The 22297-nt window shown below is 38.5% G+C and overlaps 1 protein-coding gene across 6 annotated transcripts in view; it reads right to left on the reverse strand.

The window, feature by feature from the left end:
• CDKL5 (cyclin dependent kinase like 5) overlaps positions 1 to 22297 on the reverse strand; it is a 199815-nt gene that overhangs the window by 68749 nt on the left and 108769 nt on the right. The window contains exon 1 of one of the 6 annotated variants that reach the window (XM_027607967.1): positions 15656 to 15870. The exons of the other annotated variants lie outside the window; for them this stretch is intronic. Within the exon in view, the coding sequence (XP_027463768.1) occupies positions 15656 to 15772 (117 nt within the window). The 5' untranslated portion in view covers positions 15773 to 15870. Of the gene's footprint in view, positions 1 to 15655; positions 15871 to 22297 lie in introns of those variants that run through there. 6 annotated transcript variants of the gene reach the window in all.

Here is a 22297-nt window from a genome sequence, read left to right on the forward strand (position 1 = left end):
TTTGGTTGTTGTTGAATATAACTTATAATTACATAGTCACATTTATTGATAAATGCCTTTATGTCCACTACTTTTGTGTTCAAAGTCCTTACTTAGCCTGAGTATGGTTAATATTCATCCACATTTATGTCTCAGTATTTTAATGATTTAATTTCTTTCCTTAAACTTGATCCACCTGTCATTTAATATATGACATGGTGAGGGAATCTATATTTAATATAATTCTAAATACTGAATCAATTTTCCCAATACTCTTGGGAATACTCTTTTTTTAAGATTTTATTTTTATTTATTTATTTGACAGAGAGAGAGACAGCGAGAGAGGGAATACAAGCAGGGGGAGTGGGAGAGGGAGAAGTAACTGGCCTCCCGCGGAGCAGGGAGCCCGATGCGGGGCTCCATCCCAGGACCCTGGGATCACGACCTGAGCCGAAGGCAGACGCTTAACGACTGAGCCACCCAGGTGCTCATAAATAGAATCCTTTACCATGGATTTTTAGTTCTTTGTTGTATCTTAGCATTCTTACATATATGCTTCAGATTTTCTTTCAGAACTTTCTAGTCTAGTCTACATGATTGATCTGTTGATTCTTATGTCAGAACCAATTTAAATTATTGTGACCTGTTTTATTTATTTTAATTTGAGAGAGGGAACACGCATGAACAGGAGGAGCAGCAGAGGGGGAGGGAAAAGAAGGCAGAAAGAATCTCAAGCAGACTCCATGCTGAGCCCTATGTGGGGCTCGATCCCACAACCCTGAGATCATGACCTGAGCCAAAACCACGAGTTGAACACTTAACTGACTGAGCCACCCAGGTGCCGCTACTGTGATCTGTTTTAAATTAATCTGGGATTACAGACCCTGGTTCTTCTTTTACCATTTTGTATAATTTATTTTTGAGAATAGATTCTGGCTGTTGTATTTAATTTACAATTATACACACATGAGCAGTTATACGTAGTCTATATTTCTTTATATATTTTATTGGCTTCAGTCTTTACCTCTATTCCTTTTCTACTGTGGTTTTCACATTTTTTTGGAGCTTGATTTGCATTAAGTTTTTGCTCAGTGTACATCTTTGAGTGGCTTTCTGAGGAAGTACCCTATTTTCCAAATCATTACATGTGTGCAAGTCCTCACACATGAATGGCAACTTGGCAGGCATAGAATTCTTGGGAAGGCAACCTTATGTTCTCCACCATCTTCAGGATCCCTGTAAAGTTGTATGCACAGCAAAGCCCTGGAAAATGCCATTCACATCATAGACATTGTAGGTTTGTATGTTTATTAAAGCAACTTTCCAGCACATAGGAGTAAAAAGTCTATAACAAAATCCATGTACTTCATTCTTCTCCATACACGTTCTTCTCCAAGAGGAAGAGAATGAAGTCTGAGGCCAATTTGATTTTTGTTCCAACACAGATAACTTTGTTTCTGCCTAGATCCTACTGGGAGTTTTCCTTTTCCTTGGAATAAAAATTTTAAATTACGAGAATATATCTAGAAGGGGGGGTTGAACTAATATTATCTGGAATTCAATGAAATTAGAAAAGTTTTCTTCTAGCAACCTTAAAGGTTGTTTCTACACCTGTTTTCCTAGTATTTTTCACTAGAAACCTTGTAACTTTTAGGTTGGATCTTTCATAGTTGCTTTGTGTGTTTTATTCACTACTGTGTAAGTGCCTAGAATAGCAGGCACATAGTAGGTTCAATAAATATTTCATGAGTGAATTAATCAAAACTGCTACATCAATTTTGTTCTTTTACTTCCTCCATTTTAGGTTTCTCTACCATCTTATTTCAGCTGACTTCAACTTCAGCAGTTTTTGCCTTGTTTCAGCTTGTTCTCACTATAGAGGTCACACCTCCTGGCTCTCCTTCAGGAGACTGCATCTGCTTGTTACAAAAAATCATTTTTAGAACTATGTGTTGCTTCTAAATCTTCAGAGCAGTGTCTTATCCTCCCATATCTTTTCATAAGGTACACATCCCTGCCTTTTTTTTTTTTTTTTTAACTCATCCCTACTAAGATTGGAAGAGATTCACTAGGCCTGGCACCTGAAAGGCTAGTTGGGGTTTTTCAGCCACCTGGGCTTCAAAAGCAGATTGATGTACCTGAGCCCAATGTCAAAACCTGGATTCCCAGCAAATATTCTTCTCATTGGGTTGGCTGGGCTGAGGCTGAATCACCTGTGCAGAGTTGTCAGAATAAGCTGTTTGCTGAACCTACCCTTCCTAGCACATCCTGTTCCCTCTCCTCTACATTCACCACACCTTGCCATGGGGGTCTGTGAATCCTAGGATGCAACTTGCTGCTTCCAATCCTTCTCTGCTTTTTTGCCATACTGTATTTGGGGTGCTTAGTCTCTGAAAAGATCTGGCAATACAGGTGCTGATGTGGGCTAGTTGGGGGAAAGAGAACTCCAGCTCCCTCAGGGTCAATAAGTTACCACCATGAGATGGCTGCCTGTTTCCCGCTCCAGCGGGCATGGGTCCAACCAAACCTTTTGCTACTCCACTTTGACAGTTTACCCTAGTCTGGTTCAGAAAGTAGAATAAGGAGCATGATGTTCAAGACTGTATTTTTCAATCCATCTCCCTGGACTTCGCCAACAATCTTCAATTTTTAGTTTCTTAATTTACAGAAATTTTATGAGTTTTTGGTTTTTTTAAATCTCTTCATGGGTATTTAAGGGAGAGGTAAGAGATGATACACTAAGTTTTATTACTTGTACTACCACCCTGAGATGCTACACATAATATGGGTGTAGACAAAGAAGAAAAATATATGAAAAACAGCTCCAAAGAACTGTGTTTTAAATTCAATTTATTCACAAAAGCTTGCCATTGCCCCCACAACGTCTGCAACAGAATGTCACCAGCTGTAGTCAGCATGATAGGCATAATTTTCTACTTGTTTCAGTATCTTACTTTGTTTAAACAATGAGTTAGTTAAAAGCTGACATTCTGAACAACAAAGGATGTGATAAAATACATATGTAAACCATTAATGATAATTTCATACCTCACCCTTAATTTTATCTCAAAACTGGAATTATATTACTTTGGAATGCAAAAAGATAGAGGTTCCTGAATTGTGCTATCTCCATGTGTGAATAAGCTATATAAGGCATTTAACATTTACCAAAATAAATTTCCTCAGCTGAAAAAAAAAATTAGAAAGAGAATAAAAAATAAATTTTATGCATAGTAAAAAATAGAAAAATATCCAAAGGACCTATATTTCTTCCAGTATTGTCAAGATTTTCCACCTCATAAAATTCATGCCTCAATCACTGAACAACCATCCTGGACACAGAGATCTGTAACCAAATCTTACTCCTGCTAGTTAGCGACTGTCTCAACCTCCCTAGTCATCGGTTTATGGCCAGAATCAACTCTTCCTTAAAATGTTGGCAAAGCAAAAAAAAGGGGGGGGGGGCGGCGCCTGGGTGGCTCAGTCGTTAAGCATCTGCCTTCGGCTCAGGTCATGACCTCAGGGTCCTGGGATGAAGCCCTCACTGGGCTCCCTGCTCAGCAGGAAGCCTGCTTCTCCCTCTCTCACTCCCCTTGCTGTTCCTTCTCTCGCTGTGTCTCTCTCTGTCAAATAAATAAATAAGATCTTTTAAAAAAATAAAAAAATAAAATGTTGGCAAAGCAACTAAATGGTATTACATTAGTTTCAGGTGTATAACATGGTGATTCAACACTGAGTTTTAATGAGATTCTGTAACTTACCCCAAGATCATATGACTAAGAGGTAATAGAGCTAAGATTTTAAACCCAGGAAGTCTGATTCTGGAGACCATTTCTCATCCATGGTCATGCTATACCACCTTTGCAAGCCAGAGATGTAAATTTTGTTGTTAAAAAGGATTAAAGAGGGCACGTACTGAATGGAGCACTGGGTGTTATATGCAAACAATGAATCATGGAATACTACATCAAAAACTAATGATGTAATGTACGGTGATTAACATAAGATAATAAAAAAAGGGGGTAAGGATATATTCGGAAACATACTGAAACATATGGGGAGGCATCATTATTTCTCATCTGTTTTTCTCAAAAATATATGTTATCACCAATAAAAATGTTCAAATAGTTTTCTAATGTCTGTTATAAAACTTATACACCTAAAAGTATGTGCAAAAATTTCCTTATTTCCATCTTTATCTTTATTCTCTTACGTCACAGAAACCTTCTAAAATAAAGAAATTATTTTTAACATTATGAGCAAAATTATAAAATTGGAGTAAATTCATACATTCCATGGCAGGTAGATACAATGGAACTAACATGTGTTTGCCGAGTACCATAGAAATACAAGTTATTAACCAGGATACACAATGATGAAAACTAGATTGCTTTCCAAGAAATCTCATTACTTGTATTATTTATTACCTACAAACTACCATAGTTTGCTAATATTAAAAGTTAGATTAACTACCAAAGTGAAGTATTTCAGACCATATCAGGAAGGAAAAGAATCTATAGCAAAGAAGGAGAGCATTTCCATCAGTTATCTAAGAACGGTCCATTGGGCCCCTGCTTTATATGAGGATATTTTATATGACATCTGGTGGTATGTAATAATGCATGTCAGTAAATTAAAATTTATGACAATAGTTCAAAAGTACAACAAATGTTATATGATATGCTGCAGGGGTTCAAAACAGATTGATCATGTAAATATACAGAAAAAAATGTCAGATTTAAGTCAATAATACATCGATTTGCTTCTGATCATTCTCTCTTGCTAAAATTAAAGTGTCATAAATATACCTTCATTCATTCCTTCTCTCCCCAGAGGTAACTTCTATCCTGAAACTGTTATATACCACTCCATGCACATAGTTATTATTACAAATGGATTTACCCATAAGCAATTTTACTACTCTTTTGAACACTGAAAATCATGTAAGTGGCATGTTACTGTGAGCATCTTTTGCAATAGCTTTTTGTTTTTAAGCACAACATTGTGCTTCTGAGATTTAAACAAAATCTAGTTCAGTGGCACTCAACTGGGGACACTGTGCACCTCCCCCCACCCCAGGGACATCTGGCAATGTCTAGAGATCCTTTTGGTTGTCACAATGGGGTGGAGTGGAGGCTACTGGCATCTACTAGGTAGAGCCCAGGACTGTTGAACATTCTACATTGCACAGGACAGCCCCCATGACAAAAAATTACCCACCCCCAAATGTCAAAAGTGCTGGCATCGAAAAACTCTGCTCTAGTTTATTCATTTTAACTGTTTTGTGGTGTTCCACTATAAACACTCCCCCTTTAAAGAGAGAGTGACCACTTTTTGAGATCAAATAAAGCTTTTGAAAAGAATAATATACTGTGAAAAGAAATTTTAGGTGAAAATGAGATGATTAAAGACTAATTCTTCACAAATTATTAAAGCCATTAATCATGGCACTAAAATGTCTACACTCATCTCATTTTCATTAAATGATTACTTTTATAACTTTTGTAATATGGCCCCATTTAAACATCCTACAGTGAAATATACCAAAAGATATATATTATTTACTTTTTTGTTAAAAATTCAGTGATGCTTTTCAACTGGTCCAAAAGAATTTGGCAGTCACACAAAGTCTACACCAATAACTAGCAAAACTGCAACAAAGGTTCATGTTATGGGATAGTGTTACAGGAAATACTGGTGTAAATTCTAAACCGTCCATTATTTGTATGCTAAGAGTATTACACTAAAACTCTTACATTTTAAAAAGCATTACAAGGGGGGGGCGCCTAGGTGGCTCAGTCGGTTAAGCGGCTGCCTTCAGCTCAGGCCATGATCCCAGGGTCTTGGGATAGAGCCCCGCATCAGGCTCCCTGCTCCACGAGAAGTCTGCTTCACCCTCTCCCACTCCCCCTGCTTGTCTTCCCTCTCTCGCTGTGTCTCTCTCTGCCAAATAAATAAAATCTTCAAAAAAAAAAAAAAAAAAGCATTACAAGGAAAACTCAATCAATTTACTTCATGCTCAGCTTCTAAAAAGAAGATAGTCTCATGAAAATATTAATAGATTATCAAGAACATAGAGCAAGCATGCAGCCAAAAAAGGAAGATGTGGGAAGTGGAATCTTAAGACTCTCATAGAAAACAACCGCCTTCAAGCCAAGTCAGTAATAAAATTTCTATGTAACAAAACCTAGTTTCTCATTTATTTCCATTAAAGCATCATATCCCTTCTACCCTCCTCTGAGCTGGATATGCCCTCCAGAAATCTTTACTGAGATGTAAGATGACAGTAAATGAAGTATAAAATATCTAGATAGAATGCCTAACCAACCATTCCCTCTTTTCCCTCTCTGAACCTGGTCCTGTCTCCTGGCCCTGTATCTCAGTAAACAGATAAATATCTAGCTAGATATTTAGGATCACTTTTGACATCTCCCTTATCTGCACCCCCAAACCCATCCAAGTGCTGTTGAATTTTGCCTCCTAAATCTTTTTCAAATCGGTCCACAGTTCTTCTCTACCTGACTCCCATCCTAATTCCAGCCCCTCGCATTCCCACTTGGAATACTACCTAGCCTCCAAACCCTTCTAATAATGTCTGCCACTGGGAAAGCCTGGTGGCTATTTGAAAACAGAAATCTGTTTTCACTCCACCAGTCCCCATAAAACTCCTGCAAAACTCCCTTGCCCTAAACACTATGTCAAAGCCCCTCCACGTGGCCAGCAAGGCCCATCCAGGAACTACTCCAGGAATGCTCTCCAGCCTCCTCTCACTAGGTCTCCCTTGCTTGGTGAGCCCCAGCCATTATCACCAAGACCTCCCCTGCTATAGTTCCTTTTGCTCCTAAAAGTTTTGCCCTCCCCTGCCCCACTCAACCCTAAATTACCCCTCATACCTTGGCACAAATCATCACTTCCTCAGGGGGGCGTTCCCACAGCCCTGTGACTAAGTCTGAAGCCCCATATGTTCTCTTAGCAAACATCTCTTCATAATTATTAGAGTGACACCTTCACATATTTTATGACCACTTGGATAAAGGTCTGACTCCACCACTGGACTCCCAGCATGTGGGTGAAAAATAATGTATGACTGGTTCAAAAGTGAACTATGCAAGAGAGAGGCAGATCCAGTGCAAAAGTCTCACTGTACAGCATCACCAGTTCAAAATTTACATCCTGCTGGCCCAGGTCATGTTTCTTCTTGGATGAAATTTACTAATTCCACTATAGCCTAACGGAGAAACACTTTTTCCTATCATAATTTAAAAAAAAAAAAAAAGACCTTCTTTGGGATATAAGGAATTTTTTTAAAGCCAATAAAACATGAGAACAAAGAATATACATATACACTTTTAAGTTTTTTAAAGAACAGTATATCCCTTGGAGATACAAAGATAGACCTGTCTCCTTCTTTCTTTAAAATGTTTCAAAAAATGGGAAGATAATGAAACATAAGACCCTTCCAAATTTCATCTGGCCCTCTCCAGAAGCCCTTCAGTAGGCAAGTATTTGAATAAGCTCTTAAAATTCTGAAGGAATTATAGTGTCTTGATTAAAAACCTGTTTTGTGGGGTGCCTGGGTGGCTTGGTTGGTTAAACAGCTGCCTTCAGCTCAAGTCATGATCCCAAGATCCTGAGATCGAGCCCAGCATCCTTGGGCTCCCTGCTCAGAGGGGAGTATGCTTCTCCCTCTCCCTCTGCCCCTCCCCCTGCTAATGCTGTCTCTTACTGTCTCTCTCAAATAAATAAAATCTTTTTAAAAAAATAAATAAAAACCTGTTTTGCTATTTGGCTACTCTGGCCTCCTACAGATCATAAAAATGTACTGCAAAACTGATATGCTTTCTTTCTGTTAAAAATTTCTTTTTTAGCATTACTGTAAAATGGCTGCAGTTACAAGGTTGCCAATACTTACCAAGTTATATAAGAAGGCTTACTAAATTAAAAAATTAGTATTTATTGATTTATTTCTCCACCTGAAACAATAAAATAAAGATTGTTATCCCTCACCATCACCTCTACTCCATTCTGAGACAAAGCTAGTGAGATATTTCCTCTAGCCTAGAAAAACATAATATGAAAACAGAGATGTCACATAACTACTAATATCTAATATTTGTGTGATATGAAACATTCCCAATGATGGAAATAGTCACAGATCTGAGAACTGGCTAACACGATGCCTATGTTGTTGTTTAGTATCATGGTCGCCAAATCCTTAGTGCAAATGTGCTACGAACATCCAGTAATTTTGTATTAGTGGTGTTCGGGGGAAGTCAAAAAAAAGGGGTAAAGCTTGGGCCCATGTGGAACAGAAAGAAGGGAAGAGCCTCTACAGGTGGGATAAAAGACCATGAGTTTTGTGGGAAGAAAAAATCAGAGGGAGAGGCTCTCTTGTAAATATAAGCCACATTGGGTTTTGTTTTTTTTTTAAGGTTTTATTTATTTGTGGAGAGAGAGAGAAAGAGAAAGTGCCAGAGAGGGGAGGAGGGGCAGAGAGAGAAGCAGACTCCCCACTGAAAAGGGAGCCAGATGCAGGGCTTGATCCCAGGACCCTGAGATCATGACCTGAGCCCAAGGCAGATGCTTAACCAACTGAGCCACCCAGGTGCCGCTATAAGCCACATTCTTAAGGAGGCCACTGGAATTCCTACACTAAAGTCTTCAACTATTTTTATTTGAACATTAAAAATAAATATATCCAGTAATACTGTGAGACTTGGAGCCAGAATATAATAAAAACCATAAAAGTCTAGGAACATTTAGTTGATAAATACAAGCTAACCCACATACCCAGAAAGCCCTTGTAAGTACTTCTAATAGGCCCAGAATGCCTGTTGGTGGATCAATATCAACCTGGACATTGGCTGATGATATCAAAGGATGTAACCATGATGAATTAAGGAAACTAATTCACACAGAACTGTACACTTAAAATGGGTACATCTTATTGTATATAAGAAGGCATATGCTTATATGCAAATTATACCTCAAAAAAGTTGATTTAAAATGAATTATTTAAGCAGCCATCAAAAAAAAAATGAAATCTTGCCATTTGCAATGATATGGATGGAACTAGAGGGTATTATGCTAAGCAAAATAAGTCAATCAGAGAAAGACAGTTATCATATGATCTCACTGATACGCAGAATTTAAGAAACAAGGCAGAGGATCATTGGGGAAGAGAGGAAAAAATGAAACAAGATGAAACCAGAGAGGGAGACAAAGCATAAGAGAGACTCTTAATCTCAGGAAACAAACTGAGGGTTGCTGGAGGGGGGGTGGTGGGGGGGGATGGGGTGGCTGGGTGATGGACATTGGGAAGGGTATGTGTTGTGGTGAGTTCTGGGTGTTGTGTAAGACTGATGAATCACAGACCTGTACCACTGAAACAAATAATACATTATATGTATATAATATAATGTCAATAAAACATGTTAATTTAAAAATTAAAAAAATACTACAAAAAACAATAAAAAATAAAATGACTTAAAAATAATTCACCTCATAGTTATAGACCAATATAAACTTGCTACCCTGTTAATATAATTAATAAAAAGTTCAAAAAATAAATGCAGTTAAGATGGAAAATCAGGCACCCAAAGAACAATTTTCACTAACTTCTATGGCAGAGCAAATAGCAATTCTTTTCAACAGAGAGACTTCCAAACCAGTTTAGCTCCGTATTTATAGATCATACAAAATTTGGGATATACCTGATTTTTATATAACCCTTTCAGGCATTATATACAGATGCTCTTAAATCACTTTGTCTACAACCACACTCAGACCGTGATTATATCCACAAATGAAAGGAAATTTCAAAGAGTACATGGCAATGATGCCTGTCAGACAGCATTTCAGTTTAGTAATATTAACCATCATGTCCTACTCTAGTTATTGTGCAATTGTGTTAGAGTTTTATTTCATTTTGCCCTTATTTTACAACAATAAGCAATGAAAAAATGAAAACTTCACCTCTAGTGGTCAATTGAGAAGATAGTATTAATTAGGCATGCCAAATGCAGGCAATCTATATCCTCAATCAGATAATCATTGACTTAAGCTGTGTTCCATAGTGAACGAAGAGTACAAAATTTACATTTAACATTGCAAATACATCCTCAAAGACTAAATCTAAGATGTGCCAAGAAAATGTAGCTTTTTAATTTTCTATAACTTAACCTTTCTTTCCAAGCTGTGACCTTGATTTAATTTGCATTCTATAGTAACTGTCTTTTCTGGTTTATAGTCTCTTTCAAGAAAATGTTCAGTTTCCTCCCCCTCAGATTTTCTCCCTGTTTCTACCAAGATGGCAGATGGATGTATGGATGTGGGTTGGGGTTACAGAACTTCATTGTGGTAAGGGAAAGGCTTTCAGATAAATACAGGCCCTTGTACTGTCCCCTGGGATTCTGGTCTCCAAGACAAGGTTCCTTATAGGCCTGGACCCCAGAGCACTGGCCCAATGTTGCTGTTGGACCCCATGGGGACTGTGGACTCAGGTATGTGCTCTTGGCTTATAGCCCAGGTGTCTGGCCCCTTCTCATCTTTAATTGGTGAAGACATCCAACTCCTCAATCTCATTTATACCCACGACCTGGCTATCAACCATAGTGTTATCGGCTTGCCCCTCAACATAGCATCCCCACTGATAGGTTCACTGGCTCTCAACCCAGCCACCTAGAGTGTGCAGTAACTTTGAGATTCCTTAGAAGCCAATCACAAGCTGAAGAGAGACCCAGGAATCTTCTCTCCACCTAACCACAGCATGCCACATTTTACTCTGCTGTTGCTGCTTCCACTGTGATGAGGCAACTTTGCAAGGCAGTTCCCTCAGTTCCAAAAGGGGAATGCGGCATAAGCTTCCTTCACTTTTAGCTTTATTTACCCTCAACCTATGGTCTCCCTAAATCCAGAGTTTCAGTTCCCTGAGGTAATGGGGGGTGGGGGGAGAGACTGTCAAGACTTGCCTGCCCTAACTCAGCCTGTTCTGCTCACACCCCTTTGGCACCTTCCATCTCTCTTTTAAGTCTCACAGTAATTTCCCCTACAAAGAGGCATTCACCCTACTCTCTTACCTGGAACCAAGACAGAAGAAAAAGAAGAAAAAAACCAGTTTACTGACCCAAGATACATCACCAGGTATTCCATAAATATTACCCCTGTTAAATATATAAAGATTCAGGTACAATGACAGGGGAAAAGAAAAAAAACGTTTATAACTAAAATGCACTGATGATCAACATAAAAATATATGGTCCAAATGAAGACAAAATCTACTGTCCTGTTTTACTAGTGATAGACCGCTTGCTACAGATTTCTTTACTGAAGGAAGGAATGACTGTGCCTATTTCTCAGGGCCAATTTTTTCCAGGAAATTGTGTAGATACCAATGAAGTCAGCATACTTAAGTTTTGCAGACATTGGTGGGTAAACAATGTATAGAATGCTAACAATAGCAGAGCTAATATAGAGGCAAGTTGCTCACTGCTTTCTGGGAGCGCTAACAACAACCAGACCCATGAGTATATACTCACACCTTCTGCTCAAGTTAGAAACATTACTACTAAAGTGATTATAAAATCACTGCTGCTTAAGAATGTCTGATTCCATTTTGCTTTTATTCATCAATAAGCTGATAAATCGTACATGCATATATAAAATGTAAAATCTGTAATTCTTGATTTTTGGCCCTACTTTCACTTTTTTTAAAGATTTTATTTATTTATTTGACAGAGCAAGAGCACAAGCAGGGGGAGTGGGAGGGGGAGAAGCAGACTCCCCGCCGAGCAGAGAGCCCGACTTGGGGCTCGATCCCAGGACCCCGGGATCATGACCTCAGCCAAAATCAGCCGTTTAACCGACTGAGCCTCCCAGGCGCCCCTGGGCCTACTTTTAAATTTACCTATAAAAGAAGGAAAATCAGAGTACTGAAAACTGGTGAAGAAAGTCAAAACATTATGTTTTCTTCCAACTCATGAGAAATATGCCTGGGATTTAGGACAGAAACATGCTTAAGGAAACTCCAAAGTTCAAAAGCAACAGAAATTATGTTCCATATAACATGTTTAGGCTACTAAGGCATAAGGTCCTCCAGCTTACTACGATGTTGCCAAAATGTGAAAGACTGATAGGGAGAGTGAAACAAACTCAGAAGCTCTCTGTTCAAACAACTGAACTGGATTACCTCTAGGGAAGTCATGATCATACATTCTGATAGATATGCTCACACATATGCAAACAAAAATGGTACAACTAAAATCTGAAACAAGTTCCAAGTCACCACTTTTTGCCGTAACCATATCCACGTAGAAAACTGAAAATTAGGGCGCCTGGGTGGTTCAGTTGGTTAAGCGACTGCCTTCGGCTCGGGTCATGATCCTGGAGTCCCGGGATCGAGTCCCACATCGGGCTCCCTGCTCCGCGGGGAGTCTGCTTCTCCTTTTGACCCTCCCCCCTCTCATGTTCTATCTCATTCTCTCTCTCAAATAAATAAATAAATCTTAAAAAAAAAAAAGAAAACTGAAAGTTACATTCAACATAGGTAGCAACAGTTTTTCTTTTCTTAAAAACTTATTTTCAAAGTAGTTTAGTTAAAACTTATTTTATCTTTTATGCATTGTGGAGAAAACCAGAGAATGTCAGATTCACTTTCTCTTACCATAGAAAGAGATGAGTATCAAACATAAAACAACAGCCTAAATATTCTTGAAAAAGTCTGGTTAGCCTTTATATCCAAGTACCCAGCACTTTATCTTACATATGATAGCTATGTAACAAAAATGTCCACAGAAATGAACTGTACCATCTTGTACAGGCATGGAACTGTTTACCACCATCATAAAGGAAGCTGAATGACTTCAAACACGCCACCTTGAGAGCTAAAGCAAAAGAGAAGGAGAGGACAAAAATCCCAGAAGTGGCCATGCCTTTGAAACAATTGTGGAATAGAAGTCTCAAGCAGTTCATTGTTTTGAGAGAATGAGTCAAGAAACACTGTATAACCTGAACAAAATTCTTGTGTGGCTGGTTATTTGATGTCAAGAACATCACTGAGGCATTCTAGTTGAAATCCTCTTGTAGGAATATTCTCCAAAGACCTCAGTGAGGTCATCAGTTTGCACATAATAGATATTTCAAACATACTCTTTCAATCACAGGATTGAGGAAAAGAAAGATGTATTACATACCATGCAGCCTGGCAGCTTTACAAGGCTTCCAATATAAGATTTTAACTCCATGCTTCATCTCCTAACTTCAAAAAAACAAAAAACAAAAAAACCCAAAACAACAACAACAAAAACCCTGTTCCTGTCACACCTAATTATTTGCAGTTTCTCAAGTGAACCTTCACATATACTTGCTTACACTCTGCCTCCAGCATTCATCCTTTCTTCATTCATTCATTTATTCAAACGACAAACAGTTTTCAAGCTCCTACCCGGTGACAGGTACTGTGCTAAACAAAACAGAATTTAAATCTAATGGCATGGATAATATTAATATAATGACTTGTGAATCACATCCTTCTAGTTATTCTACTAGCAATTCAAATAGAGTATTTATTTGGGTGAGGGAGTACCCATGGAGGTGACTTGTTTTTAGCTGGTACTTAAATCACAAGAAACCAACCCTGCTACTTCAAGTTAATTCTTTTTTTTCCTTTAAAACCCTCCTTTGGGAAGCACTCCAAGATCCCCCAGCTTATTTTGTATGTTCCTTTTTTGTGGTCCCTAGCACTCTATCCACACCTCCAACCAGGATCTTAGCATACCTGCATGGGAATCTGGGGTTTGCCATTCAGCCTCACTTCCCACCTCAGACTGTAAGACCCATAAGCCTAAGCGCTTCACATAACTCTATGCCCCTAAGACCTAGCAGAAAGACACTCCAAAAAGGCTAAATGAGTTAGGCACTTGAGCTGCTCTAAGTACCTCTTAAGGATCTTACAGGGACCAAGAAGAAATGAAGCCATGGACACACAGAGAATAGAGATATTTAAATTTTAACTAAAAACATCACAGAAAATAAAGACTGAAATAGTTATCTTGTTAAAAAGACCAACCACCTGAGTTTTGAAATGAGTGACCTATTTGTTTCTTAACATTCTCATGCTCCAACAGCCTATGAACTACTCAAGGGCAGAGACCACATTCTAACCACTATGCTGTCATGAGCCTTTTTCTTCTGGAATGTGGGCTCTCCACAATCATGAACCATGCCCTTTTTGTTCTTTATCCCAAACATCCAGCAGAACTCACTACAGCAGGTGCTTTAATAAATGTCTACTTAATGAATTAACTTTAAGTTCTAAAACTCACTCCTGTGGTTTCTCTTGAGCTAGAACTAACAAAGATCCCTTTATATATCAACAAAGAATGTATTTAAGTGGCATTGATAATAAATCAATATGAATTAGAAAGATCTGCTTCAGATAAGTCACATAGTGGGTAAGTGCCTGTGGAAATTTAAACACCAAAGACATGAAAAATGCAAATCAATGAATTATTTTAAGAGAAATTATACATTATTCTCTAACAAAACACGACAAATTTTATATTCAACACTGTGTTTATAAAGAATAGAACAAACTGTTACACTACCTAGTACACGGAATATGTAAACAAAACTTGACTCATTTTAAATGAGAAAATTTAAATTTTCACTGAAAAAGCAAGGTAAAGGGCAGCATGAATCGCTCCTGAACAGAAAAACTTGATTACATTCTAAGTACAATAAGCCCCGAAAGTAGAATTTAAATCTAATGGCATGGATAATATTAATATAATGACTTGTGAATCACATCCTTCTAGTTATTCTACTAGCTGTATTTGAACAAAGAGGCACCTAAAGCAATAGAAAATATCATAAATGTATAAACAGATGTGACAAATCATAGGTGTATATAATACAATATAATCTGGCTAAATTTTCTCTTGAACTCTAAACAACCAAAGAAAATGCAGAAATTTCTAACAAAATTATTTCTTACTTTCTGAAACAAATTTAAAAATCTGATTATTAGAGGACTGTACTCCAAACAATTTAAAATACAAGATATGTACTGGTTATTTTTCGTACTCTCTTTGCCAGATCTATATGGTTCATAAGAAAGGAAACAAAGTGTTTCTAATTAGAAAGTCTTTAATTACATAAAATTACTTAATTGATGATACCTTTTAGAAACCAGAAGCACTTCCTTCACACACAATCTTGATTTCAAACAAATAATAAGAAAGCAAAGTGAAACTCAAAGACTGTCACACATCCAGAAGAAGGGTAAGAACTTCAGATCTAGAGCCAAACTGCCTGAATTTAAATCATGGCTCTACCACTTACCAGGTAAGTGACCTTTGACAAGTTACTTAACTTCTCAGTGCCTCAATTTCCTTTTCTGAAAATTGTGTCTAACGTCACTTATTCCTGAGGTTGCTATTAGGACTGAATAAGGGGATACAAGTAAAATGCTCAGAACAGCACATGAACTAAATGTTACTACTATTATGACTATCATCAGGAAGAAAGTTCAAAATGCTCTAGGCATTCCCAAATCACCCAAACATGTTTCCAGAGGAACTCAGAGAACATGGGGTTTGTCCCTAGGGGTGAGGGGAGGGGGTGCCTTCTCCTGTCCCTAGGGAGAACTAACAGTCATTATTATAAAGCCCAGACTTACAAAGGCAGTGGAGCTGAACTTCCCATCCAATAGGTTAATGTCAAAGAGAGCTGATGTTCTTCCAGGAGCAGAGGATCCTCCAGGACTGGGAGGATCACAGGGCTGGGACTTCTGCATGAGGCAGAGGGGTGTCCAGGACTTTGGACAGTGGTGTTACTTGGCTAGATTCCTCCAGTCTGATCACTAAGCACCATAGCCTGGAGAGCTGGGGCCAGGGAAACAATGCCCACTGGAGGGTAGTGCCTGGCAAAAGGTTTAATGGTAACCAGAGTAACAAGCAATGGTAACCATGAGAACAACAAGGCACTTAAGGATTAGGCCTCCTCCCCATTTGCCTGGCACTTCATAAACCAAAGAAGGCTTACATTAGTCAATGGGAAGCAAAGGAGCTCCAATGCCACAAGCCACATGGTATGGAGCTAGATTTAGTTTCATTTCTTTTTTTTTTTTTTTTAAGATTTTATTTATTTATTTGACAGAGAGAGACACAGAGAGAGAGGGAACACAAGCAGGGGGGAGTAGGAGAGGGAGAAGCAGGCTTCCCACCAAGCGGGGAGCCTGATGCGGGGCTCGACCCCAAGACCCTGGAATCATGACCCAAGCCAAAGGCAGATGCTTAACAACTGAGTCACCCAGGCGTCCCTTTAGTTTCATTTCTAAAATAAAGAATTGTGTTTTCTACCTCAGTGTTATGAGGCAAATTAAAATCTATTTCACAGGTCTTTAAACTCTACAAAATGGTGAGGTCTCTGAAGTTAAGGATGCTATCTCAGTACCATCTATAGTCCCCAGGGCCAATCACAGTGCCTGATACATGGTTTATTTCAAGAACAAACTGATGTTATCATATAAACCGATATTTACAGAATTTACACACACACGTGGAGACTTCTAGTTTTGGTAAAGATGGAGTAGCCCTTCTCCCAGGTCCTTCCTCTTCAAACTAAAAATCCCTGTATATAACATACAACTAAGCATAGGAAGACAAGGTGGGAAAGTGGCCAACTGCCTTGGGACTTCAGGACTTGAGGAACACCGTGGCAGTGAGTTCCCTGGGTTTCCCCACTATCTCCTATGCAGCCCCAAAAGAGTACTGCAGAAGCCTCCAACCTAGGACCGACAGGAGGCAAATATAAAGAAGTGCCAAGAAAAGTCTGTTCTCACAGCCAAAAGACAGGAAAAGGATGAGCTAACAAGAGAAACATCCCACTGAGGTTTCAGCGGGGCTGAGCAGATAGACACTCCTTACACACACACACACACACACACACACACACACACACACACACACACACACACACACACACAAGGAAGCAGGCAGCAGGGCTCCAACTCCCTAACTCCACACACACACACACACACACACACACACACACACACACACACACCCAAGGAAGCAGGCAGCAGGGCTCCAACTCCCTAACTCCACACACACACACACACACACACCCAAGGAAGCAGGCAGCAGGGCTCCAACTCCCTAACTCCACACACACACACACACACACACACACACACACCCCAAGGAAGCAGGCAGCAGGGCTCCAACTCCCTAACTCCCCACCTGGGGCTGTCCCTGTTGGTGGGGTTGAGCAGGGAGCTAATCTTCCATCCCCTGCCTGGCAGAAGCAGGCACAGTTCCCATTCCCTGCCTTGTCATATTGGCAAGTCCAGTCAAGAGCTGATTTTCCATCTCCCTCCAGGCAGAAGCAGGCAACAGTACTCTGGCCCCTCTGCCACAGTGGTGTCTGCAGGATGGAGCAGAAGCAATAAGGTAGTGTGAATCACTGGTCCACTTTTCTCTGGGAAGCTGTTAGCAGGGCCAAATGAGGAGGTAAACATCCACCCCACCCTTCTGCAAGGAGGTAGTGGGAGTAAGAACAATGGGGGGGGGGGGAGTGGCAAGCAGGAAGCTGAACAAATCTAGCCAGCCATCAGACTACCACCCAACAGGGAGGCTGACTGCTGAACAAAAAAAAAAATAAAGTCCAGAGGTCATATATCCAAAAATATATATATCAATCATACCAAGGACCATGAAAGTCACAACTTGAATTAGAAAAGACAAGAGATGTCACCACACAGATGAATCAGATGTTAGAATCTGACAAAGATTTCAAAGCAACCTTAATAAAACTACTTCAACAAGCGACCCAGAAACTCCCATGGGCAGAGATTAAAAATAGCCCCAATGAAAGCCTGCTCTCTCAAGCTAAAGGACCAGGCAAGGAGCAGCCTAGCATGACAGAAAACATTTAGACAATAACCAACCATCCTACCCCAGCCAAATGAAACACTGGCTCTATTCACATCAATAAGGGTGAAGTGGGAAGCATGTCCAATCCCCTGCCAGGGTAGTGCCAGTGAAGGCCACATAAGAAGCCAAACTCCCATTCACATCAGTAACAAGGAGCCTCTCCCCAGTTGGTATCAATGGAGGCCGAAGGAGGAAACTGAACTACCATCCCCATTTGTGTGCCCTACCTTGCAGAGCACTGTCATAAAAGACCAGATAAAACAGAAGATTAAATAAGACAGTCTAATGACATAATATCCAAAATGTCCAGGTTTCTACAGAAAATCAGTCATCATACTAAGAACTAGGAAAACCTCAACAAGAATGAGAAAAGACTATCAAAAGATGCTAACATAGAGATGGCAGAATTATTTGACAAGAATTTCAACGTAGCCATCATACAAAGAGAAAGTCTCAAAGGAAATTTTAATTTCATAGAACTTAATGAAAATACATTAAATCAAAATATGTGTGATGCGGCGAAAGCAGTACTAACAGAGAAATTTATAGCACTAAATGCACACATTAGAAAAGAGGAAAGTTCTCAAATCAATAACCTAAATTCTTACCTCAATACCAGAAAAAGAAATGAGCCCAAAACAAGAAGGAAACAAAGATAAAAGCAGAAATCAGTGAAATATCAAACAGGAAAATAAAATAAAATAATTTAAAAATTTTAAAAATTAAGAAAATCAGGGCGCCTGGGTGGCTCAGTTGGTTAAGCGACTGCCTTCGGCTCAGGTCATGATCCTGGAGTCCCGGGATCGAGTCCCACATCGGGCTCCCTGCTTGGCAGGGAGTCTGCTTCTCCCTCTGACCCTCTTCCCTCTCGTGCTCTCTCTCATTCTCTCTCTCTCAAATAAATAAATAAAATCTTTAAAAAAAATTAAGAAAATCAATGAAGCTAAAACTGGTCCTGCTAAAAGAGTAAAATTGATAAACTTCTAGCAAGACTGATAAACATAAAGAGAAGATGAAAATCATCAATATCAGTAACAAAACAGGGGAGAGATCCCTAGAATCCCATGGCCATTACCATAAACTTCACACTCCTTAAGTTTCACAACTTAGAAGGAATAGGCCAATTCCTGGAAAACCACAAACTACCAAACATAACCAAGATGAAATAAACAATTTAAATAGTTGTATAATTATTAATTGAATTTGTAATTTTAAAGTTCCCAATAAAAAAAACTTCAGGCTCGTATGGGTTCACTAGAGAATTCTACCAAGCATTCAAAGGAGAATTAATGCCAATTTTACACAATCTCTTCCAGAAATTAGAAGAGGAGGAAACATTTCCCAACTCATTTTATGAGGCTACTAATACAATGATATCAAAACCTGATAAAGACAGCACCAAAAAAAAAAAAAGTTTAGACCAGCATCTCTTACGAACTCACGTACAAAAATCCTCAACAATATATTAGCATTTCAAATCCAGTGATATATAGAAAGAACTGTGTACCATGACCAGTTGGATTTATTCTAGATATGCAAGGCTGATTCAACATTTGAAAACCATGTCAACAGGGTAAAGAAGAAAAATCATATAATCATATCAACTGATACAATAAAAGAATGACAAAATCAAACACCAGTTTATGATTAAAAAAAAAAAAACTCTGGCTAACTAGAAATAGAAGGTAAGTTTCTTTCAAGCTTTATAAATATCATCCACAAAACCCTAGAGCTAACATATTTAACAGTGAAAGACCGAATGCTTTTTCCCTAAGATCAGGAACATGAAAAGAATGTCTGCTCTCATCACTACTACTGAACACAGTATTGGAAGTTCTAATAAGAGTAATAAGCCAAGAAAAAGAAATAAAAAGACTGTAAACAAAGGAATAAAACTGGCACTATTTGCAGATGACATGATCATCTACACACACAAAAAAAATCTCAAGAATCCACCAAAACCTCCTAGAACTAATAAGTTTAGCAAGATTGTAGAATACAAGATCAACACACAAAAATCAATCACATTTCTTTTTTTTTAAGATTTATTTACATATTTATTTTAGATAGAGAAACAGACAGCACGAGAAGGAGAGGCTGAGGAAGAGGGAGAGAGAACTTCAAGCAGACTCTGTGCTGAGCACAGAGCCCAACATAGCACTCAATCCCAGGACCCTGCGATCATGACCTGAGTCGAAACCAAGAGTTGGTGGCTTAACGGACTGTGCCACCCAGGCACCCCAATCAATCACATTTCTATATGCAAACAACAAAAATGGGAGACAGAGGTTAAAAGCAAAATACCATTTACAATTACTCCAAGGAAAGGGGTGCCTGGGTGGCTCAGTCCATGCGTCAGACTCTTGATTTCAGCTCAGGTCATGATCTCGGGGTCGTGGGACTGACCCGTGTGGGGCTCCACGCTCAGCACGGAGTCTGCTTGTCCCTCTCCCTCTGCTCCCCCCCCCCCGCACTTATTCTCTCTCTGTCTCTAAAATAAGTAAATAAAAATCTTAAAAAAAGTTACTCCAAGGAAATGAAATAGTCCGATATAAACTTAATGAAATATGTACAGGATCTGTATCCCACAGATTACAAAATGTTAATGAAAAAAACTGAAGAAGCCCTAAGTTAATTGAGAAACATACTATACTCATGTATTAGAAAACTCAACAAGATGTCAATTTTCCGCAAATTGATATATAGCTTTAATGGAATTCCTACAAAAAATCCCAGCAAAAGTTTTGTAGATATAGGCAAATTTATTCTAAAATGAAAATGGAAAGGCACGTGACCTGGAATTGCTGAAGAAATTTTGAAAAAGCAGAATAAAATGAGAAGAATCACTATACCTGATGTTAAGGCTTACTACAGAGCTACAGAACAGTGTGATACTGACAGAGGGATAAACACACAGATCAATAGGGCCACACAGATACATCTAACTGATTTTTGCCTGCAAAAGCAATTCAACTGAGGAAGGAGAGACTTTTCCACAAATGGTGGTGCTACAGCAATTGGACTCCACAGCCAAGAAAGAAAAGAGACTAGACAAGATGAGACAACATGAGAAGAAAAATGCCTCAACCTAAAATCTCACAACTAATACAAAAATTTACTCAAAATCGATCATGGACTTAAAAGCAAGATCATGGACTTACATTTACTTAAAGGTAAACCTATAAAACTTTTAAAAAACAAAGAAGAAAATCTTTAGGATATAGGACTAGACAAAAAGTTCTTAGACTTACCACCAAAAACACAATCCATAAAAGGAAAAACTGATAAATGATCTTATCGAAATTAAAATAATTTGCTCTGTGGAAGACCTTATTGAGTGATGAAAAACAAGCTACAAGCAGGGAGAAAATATTTTCAAGCATATCCAACAAAGGATTTTAACCCATAATATAAATATATATTTTTAACTCCTTAAACTCAATAGTAATAAACAAAGAATCCAATTAGAAAATGGACAGAAGAAACATATCTCACTGAAGAGGACACAGATCCCAATTAAGCACATGAAAAGATGCTCAACATTATTAGCCATTAGAAAAATGCAAATTTAAACCACAATGAGATCATCTACACACCTATTAGAATGGCTAAAATAAAAAACAGTGATAATACCAAATGCTGGTGAGCATGTAGAGAAATGAGATCACTCATATATTATTGATGGGAATGTAAACCACTCTGGAAAAAGAACATGCCAGTTTCTTATAAAACTATATATTCACTTACAACTCAGCAGTAACAATCTTGAGCATTTATCGCAGGGAAATGAAAACTTTTGTTCACAAAAAAACCTATACACAAATGTTCAAACAGCTTTATTTGTAATAGCCAAAACCTGGAAACAACCTAAAGGTCCTTCAACAGGTGAATAAACAGTGGTACCTCCATACTATGGACTACTACTCAGCAATAAAAAAATAAAAAAAATTAAATTAAAAAACCTACTGGTTCATACAAAAATTTGGATGGGTCTCAAGGGAGTTTTGCTGAGAAAAATGCCAATCTCAAAAGGTTATGCACTGTACCATTCCATTTAAATAGTATTCTTGAGAAGACAAAATTATAGAGATGAACAGATTAGTGGTTGCAAAGAGTTAGGGAGAGGGGCATGGAGGAGTGCAACCGTGGCTATCAACAGCACAAGGGATCCTTGTCATAAAACTGTTCCATATCTTGACTGTGGGGGCCACATGAACCTACACAAGTGTTAAAAACGACACACATGTGCACGCATGAGTGCATGTTAAATTGGTGAAATATGAATAAGGTCAATGGATTATATCAATGTCAGTTTTCTGGTTATAATATTCTACTATAGTTATACAAGATGTTACTATTGGGAGCAATTAGTTGAAAGATACATG

This window comes from Zalophus californianus, chromosome X, assembly GCF_009762305.2.
Source record: "Zalophus californianus isolate mZalCal1 chromosome X, mZalCal1.pri.v2, whole genome shotgun sequence".
Classification (NCBI taxonomy): Eukaryota; Metazoa; Chordata; class Mammalia; order Carnivora; family Otariidae; genus Zalophus; species Zalophus californianus.